General features: G+C 48.9%; 1 protein-coding gene across 1 annotated transcript; it reads left to right on the top strand.

Moving 5' to 3' along the window:
- Positions 1 to 2581: 2581 nt before the first annotated feature.
- On the top strand, positions 2582 to 18969 carry Tbx21 (T-box transcription factor 21). The gene is made up of 6 exons (XM_051175204.1): positions 2582 to 3290; positions 15040 to 15194; positions 15515 to 15636; positions 17232 to 17390; positions 17491 to 17552; positions 17697 to 18969. Exons 1-6 carry the CDS (start codon positions 2803 to 2805, stop codon positions 18298 to 18300), a joined length of 1590 nt encoding a protein of 529 aa, XP_051031161.1. The 5' UTR covers positions 2582 to 2802; the 3' UTR covers positions 18301 to 18969.
- The last annotated feature ends 1563 nt before the right edge of the window (positions 18970 to 20532 follow it).

Raw genomic sequence — 20532 nt, 5'->3', positions numbered from 1 at the left:
GACACCAGGGCCACTCAGCCCCCGCTTTTCACAAGCACTTTCTTTTTTGGGTAGAAGAAATTAGAGGGAGTGGGGGTTGAGGGCGATGAGGAATCGAAGGTTAATGAGGCAGGTTCTAGCAATCCACTGGATTACGGGGAGACCATGCTTAGGCACCCCTTCTTCCACCGATGTGTTCCTAGGACTGCCCAGCTGTGACAACCATAGTCCCTTCTGCTCTGCACAGCTTTTTGGAAGCTTAGAACATTCTTTTCCAAAGCAAGGGGATGGATCACTTGACCTGAGGATTAGATGGAAGGAGGGAGGGAGAGGCTGAGGAACAAGACTCCATCTGGCCTTTCACACTGGGACACTTAGCAAAAAAATGTTCCCCCAAGGAATTCTCAGAGCTCAAAAATCTCCCCCTTCTGGGGAAATATGTCACCCTGATGAATTTTAGAAATCAATTTTTCACAACAGGTAGCCAAGGGTCCCATGGTCACTCTCTTTCAAGCTTCCACCTTCTAAGACACGGGGCACTAGGGGGAGGGGGTGAGAGGAGGCCAGACCTCGATTTCTGGTGCTATCATATATCCAGACTCAATTCTCAAGAGATGTCTCTCCTCCACCCTCCCTAGGCCATGTCCGTCTCCTGGGGTACCTAGCTTCACCTTCGCCTGCCAGTCTGCCTCTTGGTTCAGCTCTAGTTGGGAGGAGAGTGTCCCTCTGGGCCCCTATGGGTGAAACCCTATTGGGCTGGGACAGAAATGTAGTGATGAGGTCACCCCCCCACACCCTGGGAGAAGTGGGGGGGACAGAGGTGAAGGAGAGAAGTCACCCCTTTAACGAGTAAAACTGTTGGAAGTATTTTTTGGAACATTCTTTAAAATGTAAATCTTTATACATTTGACATGCAAAAAAAAAAAAAAAGTCCATTACACCTTGTTGATTGAAAAAAGAACCCACATGACAAAACAGACTGCAGTGTTTATATAAAATTAGATGTGTGTGAGTGTGTGTGCATGCGTGTGCATGCAAAAGGACACAAAGAGGGAGAATTTATGCAGGAGGGATGTCTGGAAGGGTGTTCTTCAAAAATGTTAATGCTGTTTGCTTTAGGAAGCTAGAACTGAACTGGGGGGTAATTTGTATAACTTTTTTTGTTTTTCTGCACTGCCTAGACATTCTATACAAAGATTTTTTTGTATTGGGGCCAGCAAAATGGTTCAGGCGTTAAAGGTACTTGCTGTTCAAGCCAGATGACCTGAGTTGGAGACCCAGAACCCACATAAAGACAGAGGGCTGAGTACTGACTCCACACCATTGTCCTCTGGACACATACACACAATAGATATATAACTCTTAAATGATGCTTTAATTTTTATTTACTTATTTTTGAGATAGGATCTCTCGAAACCCAGGCTGGCTCTGATTGTAAATGAAGATGACCTTAAATTTTGAATTTCTACCTCCCCTCCTGTGCTGGGATTACAGGGGTTTGCCACCATGTCCCATCTCTACAATGCTGGGGATGGAACCAGAGCTTGATGTATGCCAGGCAAGCTGAACTACATCCTCAGCCCCCAAGGAGATTTTTTTCTTTTTCTTTTTTTTTTTTTTTTTCTTTCTTTCATAAGAAAACTCCCAATGGGTTCACTTTCAACTGGGAGGAGAGGGGCACTTCTCTAAATGTGTGACTTACCTTAGCAGAATACAACAGTGAAGGAAGGACATTTCTCCATCAGAGCATGCGCTTGGCTGTCAACCAGCTCTGAGTGACTGCTAGCCACTTCGTTTCCTCTGTAATAGAATGGAAAATGCCGCACACAGACAGATGCTGGTGTAAGGTTCACAGCCCCCCACCCCCAATATGAATGTTTATTTCCCCCGGCCTACACCATCAGGCCTGAGGGACTGACTTTCAAACAAAGGAAGTGACTTACCCAGGTCTCACACACCCGAATCACAGACAGAGTCAGCCCTGGGACTCTGAACACTGACAGCCAAGCGCTACTTCCCGTGTCTTCTTTAACTGGCTGCTTTGCCACGTGAACGAGCTTCTGTGGAAGCATTTCAGCTAGCCCAGCCCAAGGTGGGCTGCTTTGGGTTCAATGCTTTTGGGAGCCTTTGTCCAAGAGCTTCCAAGTCAGCTCCTGGGCTAGAAGGACAAACATTACCTCCCACCCCACCCCAGGGCAGGGAGGGCAGGTGATGATGATGAGGGGGCTCTAGCCAAGAGAACGCAGGCAAACATTTGGTGCAAAGTCACAGAGACTGGGCATGCAGGAGGCAGCAACAAATATCTGTTGAGTAAGTAGCTCCGAGCCTGCCAGAGCCGTGAGAATGCTCAGATGGTCCCATCTGGGGAAAGGGCCTTTGGTGTGCCTTCCAGGATGGGCGGAATTTCCTGGGGAGAGAAACCCGCGCGAGTTTCAGGTGGCAGGTTCACTCTCGCAGATTCGGGGCACACAGAGACTTACTGATTCCCGTGGGGGGGGGCGCCTTCAGTCCTCACCAAAAGCAAATTCGCGCTGTATTGGCCACGAGGGGGCGGGGCGGGGCGGGGCCGAGGTGGGGGGTGAGGAGACCCAAGGAGCTTCATAAAGCCACAGCAAAGGCCGCCGCGCCGCTAGTGACAGCGGCCCGCTGGAGAGGGAGCCTCGGAGCAGCTGCGCGCCTCCCCAACGCGCGCTCAGGGGCCAGAAGTTCCAGCCCCGGCTCGGGTGGCGTTCTACTTCCCCCTGGACCCCGCCCCCACCTCCCTTGTCCCCACGACCCTCTGGCCTCCTCGACGGCTGCGGGAAGGCGCCCAGCCCGCCGCGGATGGGCATCGTGGAGCCGGGCTGCGGAGACATGCTGACCGGCACCGAGCCGATACCGAGTGACGAGGGCCGGGGGCCCGGAGCGGACCAGCAGCATCGCTTCTTCTATCCGGAGTCGAGCGTACAGGACCCGATCGATCGCCGTGCAGGTGGCAGTTTGGGGACGCCCTACTCTGGGGGCGCCCTGGTGCCTGCCGCGCCGAGCCGCTTCCTCGGAGCCTACGCCTACCCGCCCCGGGCCCAAGCGGCCGGTTTTCCCGGGCCAGGCGAGCCCTTCCCGCCACCCGCGGGTGCAGAGGGCTACCCGCCCGGGGATGGCTACGCAGCCCCAGACCCGCGCGCCGGGCTCTACCCTGGGCCGCGCGAGGACTACGCAATGCCCGCGGGGCTGGAGGTATCGGGGAAGCTGAGAGTCGCGCTCAGCAACCACCTGTTGTGGTCCAAGTTCAACCAGCACCAGACAGAGATGATCATCACTAAGCAAGGACGGTGAGTGTGGCGCGCGCCGAGCGCTGCGAGCTCGCAGGGCGGAGCCGGCGAGGCTCTGGCCACGGTGGCCCGCAGGAACAAGGACGGTCCTCGTTTTTTTTTTTTTTTTTTTCCCTGAAGCTGCACGAAGCTGAGTCTTCGTGTTCGCAGTCTGGGCTTCAGTCTTAGGAGACTGGGAAGTAGGGTAGCAGCGAGGACGCCGCGGATGCCAAAGGTATCACACCAACTGTCCGAGATCAAAAAAGGACAGAGATGATGGTGTGGGCGCAATTAGAAGTTACTTTGGAGCAGTTGGCCGGAGGTCCCAAGTTGCTCCTTGTCTCAGTCTGGGGTCTCAGTGAACAGCTGTGGAAAGTGTATTCCGGGCCTGACAGAAGCTGGCCGCCTCTCAGTCCCTATGCATGGGAAACTGAAGCGTTGCAGGCAAAATCTTTTGGGATTTCTGTGCCCTCTTCTTCCTTTGCTGCTTGCTGCTGGGCTCAGGGTAGCTTTGGTGTTGGGGGTGGCGGGACAGAAGGGGATTTGGTGACATGGAGAAGCGGTCGCCAAGTTTCTTTTCCGGACTTACTTTGATATCATATGTCTGGAGAGAGAGACAGAGATACACAGAAGAGAAACAGAGAGAAAGAAAGACAGAGAGAAATAGAAGACACACACAGAGAGGGAGGAGAAAGAGAGAGAGAGAGAGAGAGAGAGAGAGAGAGAGAGAGAGAGAGAGGTATAAAAGTGGGGGGAGCAGTAAAACTTAAAGGCACAAAGGCCCAGAGCCTGAACTCGGTCCCAGCTGGTGTCCAGTCCCGAATGTGTCCTTTGAGGCTGGTGCCTAAACATGGGCCTACTTCCTTACCCAGCTATTCACCAGCTGAGCCTGGGGGAAAGATGGAGGGTTCTCCTGTGCTGTTGCATTAGTGGTAGGTAGGGTTTGCAGCTCAGTCTGCTGCTTCCGGATAGAGAAACTTGCAGTGTCTGAGGGGTCATTTGGTATGCAGCACCCTGAGTGGGACCTTCTTGTGACTTAATGGGAAGAGGAGCTGCCCTACTCAGTGGGGACCAGCCAGGGCTCTTTGTGTTAGGATGTGGGGTGTTGGGATGGAGACTCAGGAGGTAACTGAGAGATGGTAAGGGTGGGGTTTCTGGGAGGGGAGACAGAACCCTAGAACCCTCGCTGGGTCCCCCGGTGGCATTACTAGAGTATGTTTCTTCCAGATGATGTCTGTAGGGGGGTAGAGGGATCCTGCTGCCAACTATAACTGGTTTCAAGCTGTCACATTGTTCTTCCTCACTGGGATGAACTGAGAATAAACCATGTTTGTTTATGGCCCACCCTTCACCTCCAAAGCTCTGCTCTGTTCTCCCAACCCCTCTATGGCTGTCTTCACATACTGGCCAGGTTTCTGGTCCCAGAGTGGTCCCAGAGTGTCTGATCCAGATGCTCCTGTCCCAGAGACAGCAAGACACTCTTCTGAGGTTCCACAGCTGGCAGGGCTGGGACAGGGCTCAGACAGCACCTGTCTGCTCCTCATTCTCCAGTCTCCACAGCCACCTACACTGACTGGAAGCCTTTCGTGGCGCACCTACTCTGCTTTCGCCTCCGTTATTTCCTAGTGAGTTGGGTAGGCCAGGCATTCTCTCCATTTCACATTTGTGAACACCGAGTCCCAGGGATAACCGCGGCTTCTGTCACAAAGGCAGACTAGGTGGGGCCTCTAGCTCTGTGCTTTGTGGTGTGTCAGAAGCAGGAGCCTCTCATCCTGTGGCCTCACCGGGCCTTCTCATTGCACTGTCATGCCTCAGCTCCTCCTGGCTGGTGGGACGGGGTGGTCAGCATCCTCCAGGTCAGTGATGGCTGGGCTGGGCTGTCTGTCTGCCTGTGTGCTATCGGGGAAGTATTTGGAGGGCACACCCTAACTGTATCACTGTCTGGACTCCCGTGGCCTCCTCTCCTGAGTGTCCCTACAGCAGAATTTTCACTTGACCACTTTTGGGTATCCTTTCCTTTTCCCTCCTTTTTGTTTTGGTGCTGTGATTGGAATCCAGGGCCTACTGTATTCTGCTAAGCATATTTTTTCAGGACAGCTGTGGTAATGCATATATGGGTGATGCCCATAACTGGAAACTAGCCTGTGTTACATAGTGAGTTTGTTTTTCTCTTTCTCTCTGCTATGTAGCAAAGGCTTCCTTTGAACTCCAAATCTTTTTACCTCTGCCTCCCCAGTGCTAAAACCATAGGTATGTGCCATCATGCCTGGCTGACATGCTGTCTCAAAGAACCAAAATTAATTTACTTTTCTTTTAAATGCTAAAAATTTGATCCAGGGCCTTGCATGTGCTGTGCAGACACATCCTTAAACAACTGTTTATCATGACAAATCCCACTATATGAAAGCAGACAGCAGGACATGGTGGACCATGCCCCTAATCCCTGAACTCAGGAGTAGAGGCAGGAGCATCTTTGTGAGTTAGAGGCCAGCCTGATCTACAAAGTGAGTTCCGGGACAGCCAGGACTGTTACATTGAGAAAATTTATCTCAAAAAGAAAAAAAAAATGACAAAACCCCAAAACCAAAACCAAAATTAAAGTTAAAAGTAGAAAAATAGCTGGGCAATGGTGGCACAAGCCTTTAATCCCAGCACTTGGGAGGGAGAAGCAGGCAGACCTCTATGAGTTCAAGGCCAGCCTGGTCTACAAAGTGAGTTCCAGAACAGCTAGTTATTACACAGAGAAACCCTATCTTGAAAAACTTAAAAAAAAACAACAAACAAACAAACAACAACAAAAAGAAAACCTAAAAGATGGGCATTGGTGGTGCAAGCCTTTAGTCCCAGCACTCAGGAGACAGAGGCAGGTTGATCTCTGTGAGTTCGAGGCCATCCTGGTCTACAGAGCTAGTTCCAAGATAGGCTCCAAAGCAATACAGAGAAACCCTGTCTTGAAAAACACTTGGGAGGCAGAGGCAGGTGGGTGGATCTCTGAATTGGAGGCTATGCCTACATAGTAAGTTCCAGAACAGCTTAGGTTCAAAAATCTTCAGAGTTGGTCTGGTCTTGTTTTGTTGTTTGTTTGGTTTTTGAAAGTCTCATTATATGGGCTCAGCTGGCCTGGAACTCACTTTGTAGACCAGGTTGGCCTAGAGCTCACAGAGATTTGCTTGCCTTGCTGTTAAAGGCATGTGTCATGTTGTGGTCATTTTGAGATAGGATCTTGCCATGCAATCAGAAAAAAAAAAAAATAGTCTGAAATTGGTGATCTTCCTGCTTCAAATCTTTAGGTTCCCCTGAAAGTGGATTTTTGTTGTTTGATTTGGTTGAGACAAGGTCTTACTTCATGTAGCCCACATTGGCCTGAAATTCTCAGCCTACCTGCTTCAACCTCCCAAATGTGGGGATTACAAGTGTGCACTACCACCATGCTTGGCTTGAAAGTGGAACTTAAAAAAATAATGGGCTGGCAAAATGGCTTAGTGGGTAAATACTCTTATTGCCAAGCCTGACAACCTCGGCCGGATTCCTAGGACCCACATGGTTGAGAGAGAGAACTCCCTTCCACAAGTTGTCCTCTGACCTCCAAACAGGCACTGTGGCACATGAGTACTGTCTACCACCACCACCATTTGCAAAAAGAAAAAAGAACAGATAGAGAGAGAGAGAGAGGAAGAAAGAAAAAACAGGGTTGGAACAATGGTTTAGTGAGTAAAGTGCTTGCTTTGTAAACATGAGGACCTAAATTTGATTCTCAGAGCCCATGCTAGAAAAATTAGCTAGTTATTGTGGTGCATGCCTTTAATCTAGACACTTGGGAGGTAGAGGCAGGTGGGTGGATCTGTGAGTTCGAGGCCATGTCTACATAGTAAGTTCCAGAACAACCAGGGATACCCAGAAAAACCCTGTCTCAAGAAACAAAAACAAAAAAGAAAAGAATACTAGTTAATGAGCAGGTGGTGGTAGAGCATGCCTTTAATCCTAGCACTTTTGAAGCAAAGGCAGGCAGATCTCTGTGAGTTCGGGGCCAGCCTGGTCTACAGAGTAAGTTCCAGGACAGCAAGGGATCTACAAAGAAACTTTGTTTTGAAAAACAAAAAACAAACAAAAGCCTAGCTAATCATCCAGGTGTAGTGTTGGTTGTAATCCCTGAGGGTTGCTGGCCAGCCAACCTAGACTAATTAGAGAGCTCTAGGCCAATGAAAAACCTTGTATTGAAATAAAATAAGCAGAAGCCAGCCATGGTGATGAACACTTTTAATCCTGGCATTCTGAAAGCAGAGGTAGGCTGATCTCTGTTAGTAAAGCCAGCCTGCTCTATAAAGTAAGTTCCAGGACAGCCAGGACTGTTACTCAGAAAAACTGTCTCAAAAAAAAAAAAAAAAAAACCCACAAAAAAGAAAGAAGTGAATGAGTGAATGATAGTGCCTGAGGAATGACACCTCAGGTTATCGTGTGGCTTCTATATGGACATGAACAAATACACACATAAATAAATAATGATAATTCTACTACTACTAATAATAAATACCACCAGCAAACCTGAAAAAGAAAATCCCTAAATGCCTCCGAGTGTTTCAGAGAGTCTGCTTGTGTCATGTGTGTGGCATTTCTAACACTTTAGACCCTTCCTAAGGCCACTTTGCATGACATGAAGTCCCTGCTGAATGGGGGCAGTGGCTCCTCATCATTTTCTTTGATGCCTCCCTTTAGATCAGGTCCCAGGCGCTCCATCCTGGGAAGAAGGCAGGCTACCATCAAAATTCAGCTCTGCCAAGCCCATGGCCTCTGTGTCTTCTCAACTTGAGCTCCAGTGATCTGGCAAGGCCAGGGCTGTTTCCTTTTGCTGTAGAATTTTGGGCTCAGAGCAGCTTCCTTTCTGTCTTTATGCTCTGGCAGGCTGGCCTGTCCCTCTGTGGGTTCCAATGACCCGAGAGTCACACCGCCACATCACCCACAGACCTTCTTTCTTTTTGAAAACTTCTTCCATCTCAGACCTACCCACAGCCCCTCAGCCTTTCGTCCTGGCTGACTCACTCTGTCCCTGGTCCTTCCTCTCCCACCCACCCTGGACCCACCTACTGGTATGGATCAGTAGCAGTGAGGCTTTGATTATGAGTGGCAAGAGGTGGATGACGCCCAGTATGATGACTGATGAAGGCGACTCAAGTGGGGCTCAGAGAGGGAAATTGAGAATAAGAAGCATTTGGGGTGGACTAGAGATAGAGCTCAGGGGTAGAGGAGCTTCCCGCCAACCCTGATGACCTGAGTTCAGATCCCTGGTCCTACACGGAAGAAGAGCACTCTTGCAAGTTGTCCTCTGACCACCTACGTGACCATGGACACCCACAGACATATACAAACCTACAAAATAAAAATAATAAAATGTAATGCCTTTCTTTTTTCTTTCTTTTTGTTTGTTTTTCAAGACAGGGTTTCTCTGTGTAGCCCTGGCTGTCTTGGAACTCACTCTGTAGACCAGGATAGCCTTAAACTCAGAGATCTGTCTGTCTCTGCCTCCCAAGTGCTGGTATTAAAGGCATGTGCTACCACCGCTAAATGTAATATTTTTTAAAAAAGAAAAAAGAAGATCCTGTGGTCTCCGTTTGTGTATTTTTGGAGGTGGAGCAACTGGGGAGTGCTGCATATGGTCCCGCCAGCTTTCTGTGTGCAGTGTGTGGTAATGGAGCTGTGTTGTGAATGGGGCGGTAAACACAAATCCAGCTGATGGTATTCTCGGTAGGGAAGGGAGGCTGGGTCTCCGAGGGCGTGTGGGTGGGTATTAATTGCTGGTAATCCCCACTTTTCTGAGTGTGATTGGTTGATTATTATAATTAAGATAACTTTGGGGAGAGCTGTTAAGTAGCTCAGTTTGCAAGTACATTTGGTTATGTGAAGATAGGGCGGGCGAAAGCAGTCCCGGCCTGGTGGGAGGTAGAGCCACAGCCGCCATTTTCTTCTTCTGTATTCCCAACTCTCACAATTTTTAATTAATGTTTAGATTATTATTTTCTTTTTAAGTATTTTAATTTGTGTGTCTGTCTGTCTGTCTGAGTGTGTGTTTGTATATACTATGTATGTGAAGGAACCTATAGAGGCTGGAAGTCAAAGCTGGAACTGGAATTATAGGCGGTTAAGAGCTCACATAGAATCAAACCCAGGTCCCCTTAAGAGCAGAAAGTATCCTTAATCACTGAGCCATCTCTCCAGCCTTTCACTTTATTATCATCATCATTATTATTATATTTATATTTTTTTTTTTTTTTTTTTTTGAGACAGGGTTTCTTTGTGTAGCCTTGGCTGTGCTGGAATTCACTCTGTAGACCAGACTGACCTTGAGCTCATAGATCCGCCTGCCTAGAGTACTGGGATTAAAGGTGTGCACCACCACTGCCCAGCTTTATTTTGCTTTTGAGACAGAGGCTCACTCTGTAGACAGCCTGGAGTTCTCTGTGTTCAGACTGCCTGGCCCTTGAACATGAACTCTTTCCTCCTTAGCCTCTTACACGCTGGGATTATAGGTGTGAGCCACTATATCTCACTAGCCTTTTAGATTTTTTAAATTTTAGATTTATTTTGTTTGTGTACATGAGTGTTTTTTGTCACATGTATGTATATCTATGTACCGTGTGCATAGCTAGTGCCATTCGAGGTCAGAAGATGTTGAGCCTGGCGGTGATGACACATGCCTTTAATCTCAAAACTCTGGAAGCAGATGCAGTCAAATTTCTGTGAGTTCAAGGCCAGCCTGGTCTACAGAGCGAGCTCCAGAACAGGCTCCAAAGCTACAGGGAAACCCTGTCTGGGGGTGGAGTATGTTGAAATTGGAGTTACAGGTAGGTGTGAGCCATGATATGGGTGCTGGAAACTGAACCCAGGTTCTCTGCAAGAACAAGTGATTTTAACTGCTGAGCCTCTTCTCCAGTCCCTGAATTTTCATTGTTGGTATGTTGAACCCAGGATTTCGTGGATGCTAGTCAAGCACTCTTATACTAAGTTATAAACCCGGCTCAACTTTTTAGACCTTAAAAAAAAAAAAAACACTTATTTTAAAATCTGGACATGTCCATGGTGCATGTATGTGATCCTATAATCACAGCAGGAAGATCACAAGTTCAAAGCTAACCTGGGCTGCATACTAAGATGATCTCTTCTCAAAAAGTAAACAGAATTACCAGGAGGTGGTGGCTCACACCTTGAATCCAAGCACTCGGGAGGCAGAGGCAGGCGATCTCTGTGAGTTCGAGGCCAGCCTCGAGCTACACAGAGAAACCCTGTCTTGAAAAACAACAACAACAAAAAAATTAAACAGAATAGTTTGTCTTTATAACAAAATGTTCACAAAGTAGATAATATCAAGCTAGTGAGATGATTCAGTGGATAAAGCTGCTCTCTACCAAGTTGGTGACCTGAGTTCAATACTTGAAACCCACAAACTGTGAAAGGAGAGAACCAACTCCAACAAGTCATCCTCCCCAAGTGTGCCACACCCTCTTTTTAAATCCCAAATGTTTAAAAATGTGTACCATCCAATGTTAAAGCAGTTACTGGAAAATTATCCTCCTAGAGACACCTACTGATGTAACCTCAGAAACTATTTTGGCAATGTTTTATACTTACAGAATGAAAAATGTTCTCAGACATCGAGAGATCTCTTCCTTCTCCTCCCAAGTCCAGACTCATGGACTAGGAAACACATAGTCACTTGCAAATGCTACACAGGTCTGGCAGTGGTGGCACGCACCTTTAACCCCAGCACTCAGGAGGCAGAGGCAGACAGATCTCTCTGAGTGCAAGGGCAGCCTGGTCTACAGAGCTGGTTCTAGGACAGCCTCCAAAAGCTATAGAGAAACCCTGTCTCGAAAAACCAAACCAAAAAAAAAAAAAAAAAAAAAAAAAAGATGCATAAATAAAAAAGAAAGAAAAGAGAAAGCAAATGGCTTCACAGAAATGCAGTTGTCCTTCTTCCCCTGCTTGGAGAAAGACACAGAAAGTTGGTCTATGTCTGAAACGTCATTGTTTCATTTTTGGAAACAGTCTCACTGTGTAGCCTTGGCTGGCCTGGCACTCACTATGTCCCCAGCCATGTCCCATGACCCTTCAAATCATCCCTAGATGAGTTAGCCCTTGGGGTCAGACTCTATCCCCTGAAGGTGGTGTGGTAGATAGCTTTGCAGAGGTCAATGTGACATCAGGGTCCATCTCTACTACTGTTTTCTTCCAAGCAAAGTGATATGTAAATCAGGGAGTTATTTTGGGATTCTACTGGTAGTCTTAGCTGGGTGCACATGCGCACACACCAGTGTGTGTGTGTTTGTTTACATGCATAGGTGTGCACATGTGTGTGGAGGACATTGGATAACCAAGCAAGTCATTCCTCGGGCAGCATCCTCACTTTTTCCCTCCCTCCACCCTCCCTCCCTCCCTCCCTCCCTCCCTCCCTCCCTCCCTCCCTCCCTCCCTCTCTCCTTTCCTTTCTTGAAACAGAATCTCTCTATGTAACCCTGGCTGTCCTGGAACTCTTTATGTAAACCAGGCCTCAAACTCACAGTGGTCCATCTGCCTCTGCTTCCCAACTTCTGGGGTTAAGCCAACATGCTTGACTTATTATTTTTTTGAGACAGGGTCTTTCACTAGGCTAGAGTTCACTGAATAGGCTAGGCTGGCTGACAAACCCCAAGAATCTAAATGTCTCTGCCTCCCTCCCCAGTTCTGGGATTATAGGTATGCACACGGTATGCACCTCGGCAGGCTGCTTCTCTTCCCGCCTTCTCTTCCCCTCCCCCTTCTCCTCCTTCTTTAACGTAGGTATTGAGAATTCAGGTCTTCGTGCACAACATCTCACCATCTTTTTTTAAGGGGAACTAAGACCTCTCATCTCACAATCTTCCCGTGTCTCTTGTCACCCACTAGAAGGATAATAGTAGCACGGAGGGACAGAGACTGCATGGGACTGTCACCAACATCTATCTATAAGCCTCAGTGTCTTTGAGTATAAAGTTTTGAGGAACATTTTATATGTCAAAAAGAAAAAACTGTCTTGATGAACTGGCTAGTGTATAAGTAGAGGACTGATAAACATGTTCTGATGCTAGTGTATAAGTAGAGGATTGATAAACATGTTCTGAGGCTGGGGATATGGCTTAGTGATAGAGCATTTGCCTAACGCGCACAAGGCCCCAGGTTCTATACTCAACACTACCAAAAGAGGTGTCTCTTTCTATCCCTTTAGAATAGGAAGTTTGAATGAGAACTTTATTTTGGTTCTCACATGAAAATAAATTAGTTATTTTGGCTTTTTGAGACAGGGTCTCTCTGTGTAATCCTGGCTGTCCTGGAACTTGCTCTGTAGGCCAGGCTAGCCTCGAACTCATTTACTCTTATGTGTATGTGTGCTTTTGTGAGTTTATGTGCCATATGCATGTAGGCCAAGGACTGTTGGATGCCATGGAACTGGAGTGGCAAACACTTGTGAGCTGCCCGATGTGATGCTGGGAACCAGATCTACGTCCTCTGGAAGAGCCGTAAGTGCTCTTAACCACTCTGAGTCATCTCTCCATCTTAGAAACTATTATTTGAGAGGCCTTACAATGAATTGATGAGAAAACTGGATTGGAAATATTCTCTCTACCTCAGTTTTTCAATACTTACTTCTTGGGCTAGGGATGTAGCTAAGTTGGTAGAGCTCTTGTCTAGACTTCACTAAGACTTGGATGGATCCCTAGCACTACACAAACTGGGTATAATAGTGCACATCTGTAATCCATCCCAACACTTTAGAAGTTGACGCAGGTAGACCAGAAGTTCAAAGTCATCCTTAGCTTCCATGTGAGTTTGAGGCTCATCTATAGGTTTCTTGATTGAGAGACCAGTGCTTTCCTATCCTACATATCCCCCTGGGAGGAGGGATGTGGGTGTGAAAGGGACATCGATGAGGAATTGCCTCTGATGTTCTGACAACTCCACTCTCCCTGCTGGGGCATGGGAGCTCAGTTATTGGGACCGGTGATTCTCTCTGAGGCTGCTAGTGGTAGTTTTTGACAGTAAAGGCTGCTGCTAAAGTGGATGGAAGAGGTGGTGGTTGGAGACAGGACGGTTGTGATGATGGAAAGGGAATGGTAGCGATGGTGATGATGATGAAGGTAGTGGCTATTGAGATAGTCGGCAAGGAGGCACTGGCTACAGCTATAGTGGATATAACGGCTGTGGTGGATATAGTGATGGTGGGCATGGTGGCTGGAGTGGCGGTGGCTATGGTGAAACTAGTGGTAGAAGGGTCAGAAGTTGAAGGCTTTGATGGAGGTGGTGATTTGAGAGATAGAAGAGATGATGATGTTGTTGGATGTGTTAAGATTGTAGAGATGGCAGCTCTAGTGACTGATGGTGGAGGTGGTGTCAGCATCAGTGGTGGGGACAGGCGGGGTGATTGTTAGAGGGACAGTGGTTGTGGTGATCATGGAGAGGTGATGGTTGTGGAAGGGGTGACTGCAGCGATGCTGGGGGCCGTAATGGTGAAGACAGTGGTGCAGTGATGGTGGAGACAGCGGTAAGAATGATGGTGGTTGTGATAGTGGAGGTGGTGGTTGTAATGATCATGATAATAGGGGACTGATAGTGGAAGCGGTGGGAAGCCATTGCAAGAGAAGATTTCCTTTTCTGACTCCTACTCTAGAAAGATGGAGGATAATGCAGAATCCATCCCACTAGCTTGTCCTTTCCTGGGACCGGAGACTTTAAGCATAAGAACGATTGGAGCCTTAGGACACCTAGGGTGCTGGCTGGGGGCAGGCTATTCTGGGGATGTGGGGCAGGGAGGGCCAGTCAGTGAGTATAGCAGGAGTGTGCTCCACAGAGTGGAAGGGTCACAGTGGAGAAGTGGCACTGAGGTGTGGCTCTTCTGGGAACTACCTTTGGAGAGCTGGCTGGTGCCTTTGGCCCACACAGGACAGGAAGCACACTAATGTTAGAGACGGTGGTTTCCAGATAAATATCTAGTAACTGATCTTTTGAGAGGAAGGCATATTCAAAAGTCTACAGGCTGGGATGTTGCTCAGTGGCTGAGTGCTCGCCGGGCATGCAGCAAGGATCATCAGCACTACAAGAAGACCGGCACTGATTTATAGTGTCTGCTGATTCCCATGGTGTAAATGTGCTCGCCGTGGTTGATTCCAGGCTACCAGTGTGATGGGGCTGAACACAGAGCCGGGAAACGATGCCCTACAGCCATTGTCAGTTTCTCTACCTCCTCAGACAACAGACACAAATAAACTCAAGCTCAGGCCACAACACAACAAAGGAAAACAATGGAAAGAGACTCTCAAGTAGTGAATGCCTTGGCTTTTAGTAGAATGTATTTAATTGTTAAATTTGTACAGTTTAATTTCTGTTTTATTTTGTTTTTCAAGACAGGGTTTCTCTGTGTAACCCTGGCTGTCATGGAATTCACTCTGTAGACCAGGCTGGCCTTGAATTCACAGAGATCCACCTGCCTCTGCCTCCAGTACTGGGATTAAAGGCTAGTACCCAGCTAGTACCTAGCTAGTACAATTTAATTTTTTAAAGATTTATTTTTAATAGTTTCTGTATGTGCCTCTTTGTGTGTGAGCCTGCATGTGCCTCTGTGTGTGTGAGAGAGAGAAAGCACGGGCACCTGTGTGTGCCTCTGTGTAGTAGACTCTTGAGAATATGGAGGCTGGCTTCAGCACACTGCATACACATAGGTGACTGGCCACTGGGCTAACGGACCTTGGGACTTCTCTGTTCCCCACAGGCGAATGTTCCCATTCCTCTCTTTCACTGTGGCTGGACTGGAGCCCACAAGCCATTACAGGATGTTTGTGGATGTGGTCTTGGTGGACCAGCACCACTGGCGGTACCAGAGTGGCAAGTGGGTGCAGTGTGGAAAGGCAGAAGGCAGCATGCAAGGTAGGACCCCCTTTCGGAACAGTGGGCATATTTTTTCTCCCAGACCAGATGCCCCTGGTGGATTGCTCAAGCTCTTGCCCCTGATGTGCAAGACCCAGTCCCATACCTATGCACCACCCCGACTTTCCTTTGGCTTGTCACCTCTTCACTAATTTAGCAGAGGACACTCAGCTCAACCCTCTGCCCTCACTTGCCCTGCAGGGTGCAGCCTGTCTGTCCCTTCCCCTGCATCTTTCTCCAGTTCCTCTCAGAACAGGCAAAATCCCACATCTCCAGGGTCTGTTCAAGGGCTACTTGGCAATAAGGTTAACTGTCCACAGGAAACCGTTTATACGTCCACCCAGACTCCCCCAACACCGGAGCCCACTGGATGCGCCAGGAAGTTTCCTTTGGAAAACTAAAGCTCACCAACAACAAGGGGGCTTCCAACAATGTGACGCAGGTAGGACTGTCAGCCCCATTGGCCCCTGCATCTGAGACCCTCTCCTCTGACTCTTCCTAAGACCCCTTCTGTACTGTTGGAGTTCCCTTATCGCTGCTCTGGTCCACTCTCCTCCCCTCCCTACATAATCAAGGATGACCCTGAACGTCTGATCCTTCTGCCACTAGCTCCTGAGCACTGAGATTTCAGGCATGTACTAACATGCTTGGTTTATGTGGTACTGGCACCCAGAGGCTGGTGCATGCTAGACAAGCACCCTATTGATTGAGCTACTCTGTGCCCCAGCCCCTTTGCTTCTCTCTGAACTCTGGCTCTTTCCTACCCACCTTGGGAAGACAATGCGATGGGAGGACGCTGCATCTCTGGCAGAGCTTGTTCTCAGGTCAGAACAGGCCAAACCAGACTGGGGGCTTTCTCACTCCATCACTATTTGTAACCTTGCTGGGTCCCAGGGTCCCAGAGAATGGATGCAAAGTATCCTCATACTGAACAACCCTGGTTGTGTTGTTTTGTTTGGACGCATTTATGTATTTTATTGTGGGGTGCACGTTTGCTTTGTTGTATTTGTGGAGGTTGGAGGACAACTTGCTGGGATTGGTTCTGTCCTTTCATCACACGGATTCCAGGGATCAAACTCAGGTTGCCAAGGTTGGCAGGCAGTAAGTGCCTTTGCATGCTGAGCCTTCTCCTCAGCCCCAATCCTAGTTTTGTTTTTGTTTTTCTTGAGGCATAGCTTTTCTGTGTAGCCATGGCTGTCCTGGAACTCACTCTGTAGACTAGGCTGGCCTCGAACTCATATCTGCCTGCCCCTGCCTCCTGAGTGCTGGCTGGGGTTAAAGGCATGTGCTACCACTGCCTGGCACCCAATCCTGTTTTGTTTTGTTTTTTTTTTTTTTAAAAAAAAAAAAAAACCTTGAGCAGGAGAGAGGGTACAGTTGGTAAAGCATCTGCCTTGCAAAGACAAGGATCCGAGTTTCAACCCTAGGAACCCATTCATGTTTAGGAAGGAAGGAAGGAAGGAAGGAAGGAAGGAAGGAAGGAAGGAAGGAAAGAAGGAAGGAAGGAAGGAAAGAAGGAAGGAAAAAGCTGGCTGTAATGGCAATAACCAGTAAGGCAGGGAGGCAGAGACGGGTGGATCTCTAGGGCTCATTGGCCAGCCTGCCTACTTGGTGAGTTCCAAGCCTGAGGGAGATCCTGTCTTTAAAGAAAGTGAATGGTGCCTAGGGTTGCCCCCTGGCCTCTGTCTGTACTTGCACACACAAGCACACAGAGACACACATGTACACATAAGACCTCCAGTGCTAATACCTTGCTCTCACCAACATGTAGGATCAGGAAAGTCACGAGAGGCTAGAATAGGTACTCTACAGAGAAGATGGACGGCGTAAGAGAAGTTGTTTGGTGTCAGGATGGGCGAAGACACAGGATGTCCTCAAGCATTTTTTCTAGTCCCACTGTAGGGCTAGTAGTCACTGTGGGTGAATAAATGCAGTCACGAGACCAAAATGGGATCAGGAGGAAACTTCCAGCTCCTTCCATGACCCGAAACTTCCAGCTCCTTCCATGACCCGGCCTCCGCCTCACTCCCTCCACAGATGATTGTCCTACAGTCCCTCCATAAGTACCAGCCACGGCTGCACATCGTGGAGGTGAACGACGGGGAGCCAGAGGCCGTCTGCAATGCTTCCAATACACACATCTTTACTTTCCAAGAGACCCAGTTCATTGCAGTGACTGCTTATCAGAATGCAGAGGTGAGGGCTGGGGCATCAGGGGCCTGGGGGCCGGCACAGCCTTTTGTGGGGCTGGAGTCCCTAAGTCTCAGACTCAGGCAACTCTGTTTCCCTTCTCTAGATCACCCAGCTGAAAATCGACAATAATCCCTTTGCCAAAGGATTCCGGGAGAACTTTGAGTCGTAAGTGCACTGGATTCAACTCGCCTTTGGTCACTCTGAGATGGGAGGTCTGGGGATGGGGACAGACAGGCCAGGGAGGGAGGAACAGGAAGAAAGAGTCATGTTTGTAATTTGTTTGCTCATCTTATGTTTGTTTGTTTTCAGCATGTATGCATCTGTTGACTCCAGCGTTCCCTCTCCACCTGGACCCAACTGTCAACTGCTTGGGGGAGACCCCTACTCGCCTCTTCTATCCAATCAGTATCCCGTTCCCAGCCGTTTCTACCCCGACCTTCCTGGCCAACCCAAGGATATGGTCTCACAGCCTTACTGGCTGGGAACACCTCGGGAACATAGTTATGAAGCAGAGTTCCGAGCAGTGAGCATGAAGCCCACATTCTTGCCCTCTGCCCCTGGGCCCACGGTGCCCTACTACCGTGGCCAAGAAGTCCTGGCACCCGGAGCTGGCTGGCCTGTGGCCCCTCAGTACCCTCCCAAGATGAGTCCGGCTGGCTGGTTCCGCCCCATGCGAACTCTGCCCATGGACCCTGGCCTGGGCCCCTCAGAGGAGCAGGGCTCCCCCTTGCTGTGCACTGAGATCACCCCTCTCCGGCCGGAGCCCAGCGACTCAGGACTCGGTGAAGGGGAGTCTAAGAGAAGGCGGATATCCCCCTATCCCTCCAGTGGCGACAGCTCCTCTCCTGCTGGGGCCCCTTCTCCTTTCGATAAGGAAACCGATGGCCAGTTTTATAACTATTTTCCCAACTGAGACGATACCACTGGGTTAGAGGGCGCCAGCTAACTTAGAAAACAGGGCCGACAGGACCCGAGCTCTCGCCATCCCTTCCCCGTGTAGTGATTGGTTGGGGAAGGAGAGAGGCAAGAAGGATTCTGGGGTTCACTTGTTGCTTCCTGGCCCATAAGGAAATGTGACAGGAGTGTCCCCTGCCCCTTCCTCTGCCCGAATTACAGTCACGTACCTGGTGCTGCTTCTGACCGACCGTTCCGTGGAGAATGGAAAATGGACTCCAGAAAGTTTGGACCCAGAGGGATTTCTGGCAGAAGGGTCAGGGGAAGGGCCAGGCCCGGAGACATACCCCCTTTCCCTTTGGAGTCACTTGGAACTGTTAGTCTCTCACTGTGTTGATCCCTTGACCTGAGAGTAAAGATCCGTGGATTTTTATAACAGTCCGCCAGCCAGGGACAGGGACAGGACTCAGGTGACTTTGGGTGGACTGGGGTCTCCTGCAAGAAGACAAGGGAATGGGTAGAGAGGAGGGGTTGTGGTGCACATTTCACCAAGTGAGGCCACCCTGGACTGGTGCACACAGCTTTTTTCTCTTTTATTTCTTTGGGACGGGGAGGCTATTTATTGTAGAGAGAGTGGGGTCTGGATGTATTTGTTTTGTTTCCATCACTTTCTGAAAATAAACATGGAACCGGTGAAGGTGTCCTGCTTCTCTGGCAGCTGGGAGGAGGTGTGTGGATCAAGGCTTGCTGGCTCTTGTGTTTTGGGGGTAACCGTTAGGACCCTAAAGTGACCTGACTAAGGGATAAATTGAGTTAGAGTATGTCTTGTCCACAGCACTGCAGCTGATAGTGCTTGCCGCCACGTGTGAAAGGTGTTTGTGACCAAAGAGCCCCTCTGTCTGTGTTGCCTGCTCAGCACCCTGACCCGGGGAAAGGCGGGGTGAGAGCCAAGACTGGGCTGGGTGTGGCAGGAGCCCAGGAGAGAGAGGACACATCTGTTTGCATTTTAACACTCTGCATTGTTAAAAGTGTGAGTAGGGACCGGATGATATGGCATTGCCATTTTTCTCACAGGTCAAGATCAGCCACACACTAGCAGCTTCATATGGATCAACTCCGGACAGGAGAAGGGCTTAGGGGTTAGCCCTTGACAAAGTCCTCGGTGTGGGAGCCATCATCGTGAACTGGGGGCACCCTCTCTCTCTTCCTCTTTCATTTTATTTATTTGTTTTTGACAGGCCCTCACATTGTAAGCCAGGATGCTTTGAAGCTCATGGTGATCCTCTTGTCTCATCCTCCCAAGTGCTAGGACTACAGACATGAATCACCCTGCCCAGCTTCCTTCCTTCCTTCCTTCCTTTCTCTCTCTGTCTCTCTCTCTCTCTCTTTCTTTAACAAAGGATTTGTTAAAGTAAAAGCACTAATTGCAGAGCCTGACCAGCCAAGCTCGATGCGCTGAACCTCTGTAAAAGCTGCTTCAGCTGGCACTCATCTGCTATCCCAGTGCTGCTGGGAGACGGGGGCAGAGACAGGAGGGTGTCTTGGCAGCTACCAGATGACGAGCCACAGGTATGAAGCATGGCAGGAGAACACTGGAGTAGAGACCCCATCTCAACATGACAGGAGATAGCCAATCTCAGGAGACTGTCCTGATTTCCATGTGCACACATGTGTGTGTGTTTGGCTTTCAGACAGGGTTTCTCTGTATATCCCTGGCTGTCCTGGAACTAGCTCTGTAGTTCAGAGCTGGCCTTGAACTCACAGAAATCCACCTGCCTCTGCTTCCCAAGTACTGGAATTAAAGGTTTGTGCCACCACCACACAGCATAAATAACTATTTTCTATTTTTAGTTTTTTGTTTTGTTTTTTTTCTGAGACAGGATCTCCATTCTAGCTGGCCTAGAACTCTGTATGTAATCCAGGCTGGCTGTAATCCAGGCTGGCCTCAAACTCACAGAGATCCACCTGCCTCTGCCTCCTGTGTGTAGGGTTAAAGGGTGTGCACCACCACACCCAGTTATTTAGGTGTAAAAATGTGGGGGTGCCACGGAAGCAGAAGGGGTATCAGGTTCCTTGAAGCTGGAGTTAGATGTGGTTTTGAGCCTCCTGATATGGGTTCTGGGAACCAAATTCAGGTCCTCAAAGTAGGTGCTCTTAACTGATGAGCCACTTCTGCCTGCATATACACCTGCCTGCCAGAAGAGGGCACTATCTCATTACAGATGGTTTGAGTCACCATGTGGTTGCTGGG

This window comes from Phodopus roborovskii, unplaced genomic scaffold (genome assembly GCF_943737965.1).
Source record: "Phodopus roborovskii unplaced genomic scaffold, PHOROB, whole genome shotgun sequence".
In the NCBI taxonomy this organism is placed as follows: Eukaryota; Metazoa; Chordata; class Mammalia; order Rodentia; family Cricetidae; genus Phodopus; species Phodopus roborovskii.
Note: the sequence above shows the minus strand (reverse complement) of the source record. Positions and strands in the feature narration are given on the sequence as shown.

What these genes read in the sequence shown, in the direction of transcription:
- Tbx21 (XM_051175204.1), top strand. Translation starts at nt 2,803, where the DNA reads ATGGGCATCGTGGAGCCGGGCTGCGGAGACATGCTGACCGGCACCGAG. An exon ending in CTTCCAACAATGTGACGCAG is followed by an intron (nt 15,637 to 17,231) that starts GTAGGACTGTCA and finishes CTCCCTCCACAG; the next exon opens with ATGATTGTCCTACAGTCCCT. An exon ending in TTCCGGGAGAACTTTGAGTC is followed by an intron (nt 17,553 to 17,696) that starts GTAAGTGCACTG and finishes GTTTGTTTTCAG; the next exon opens with CATGTATGCATCTGTTGACT.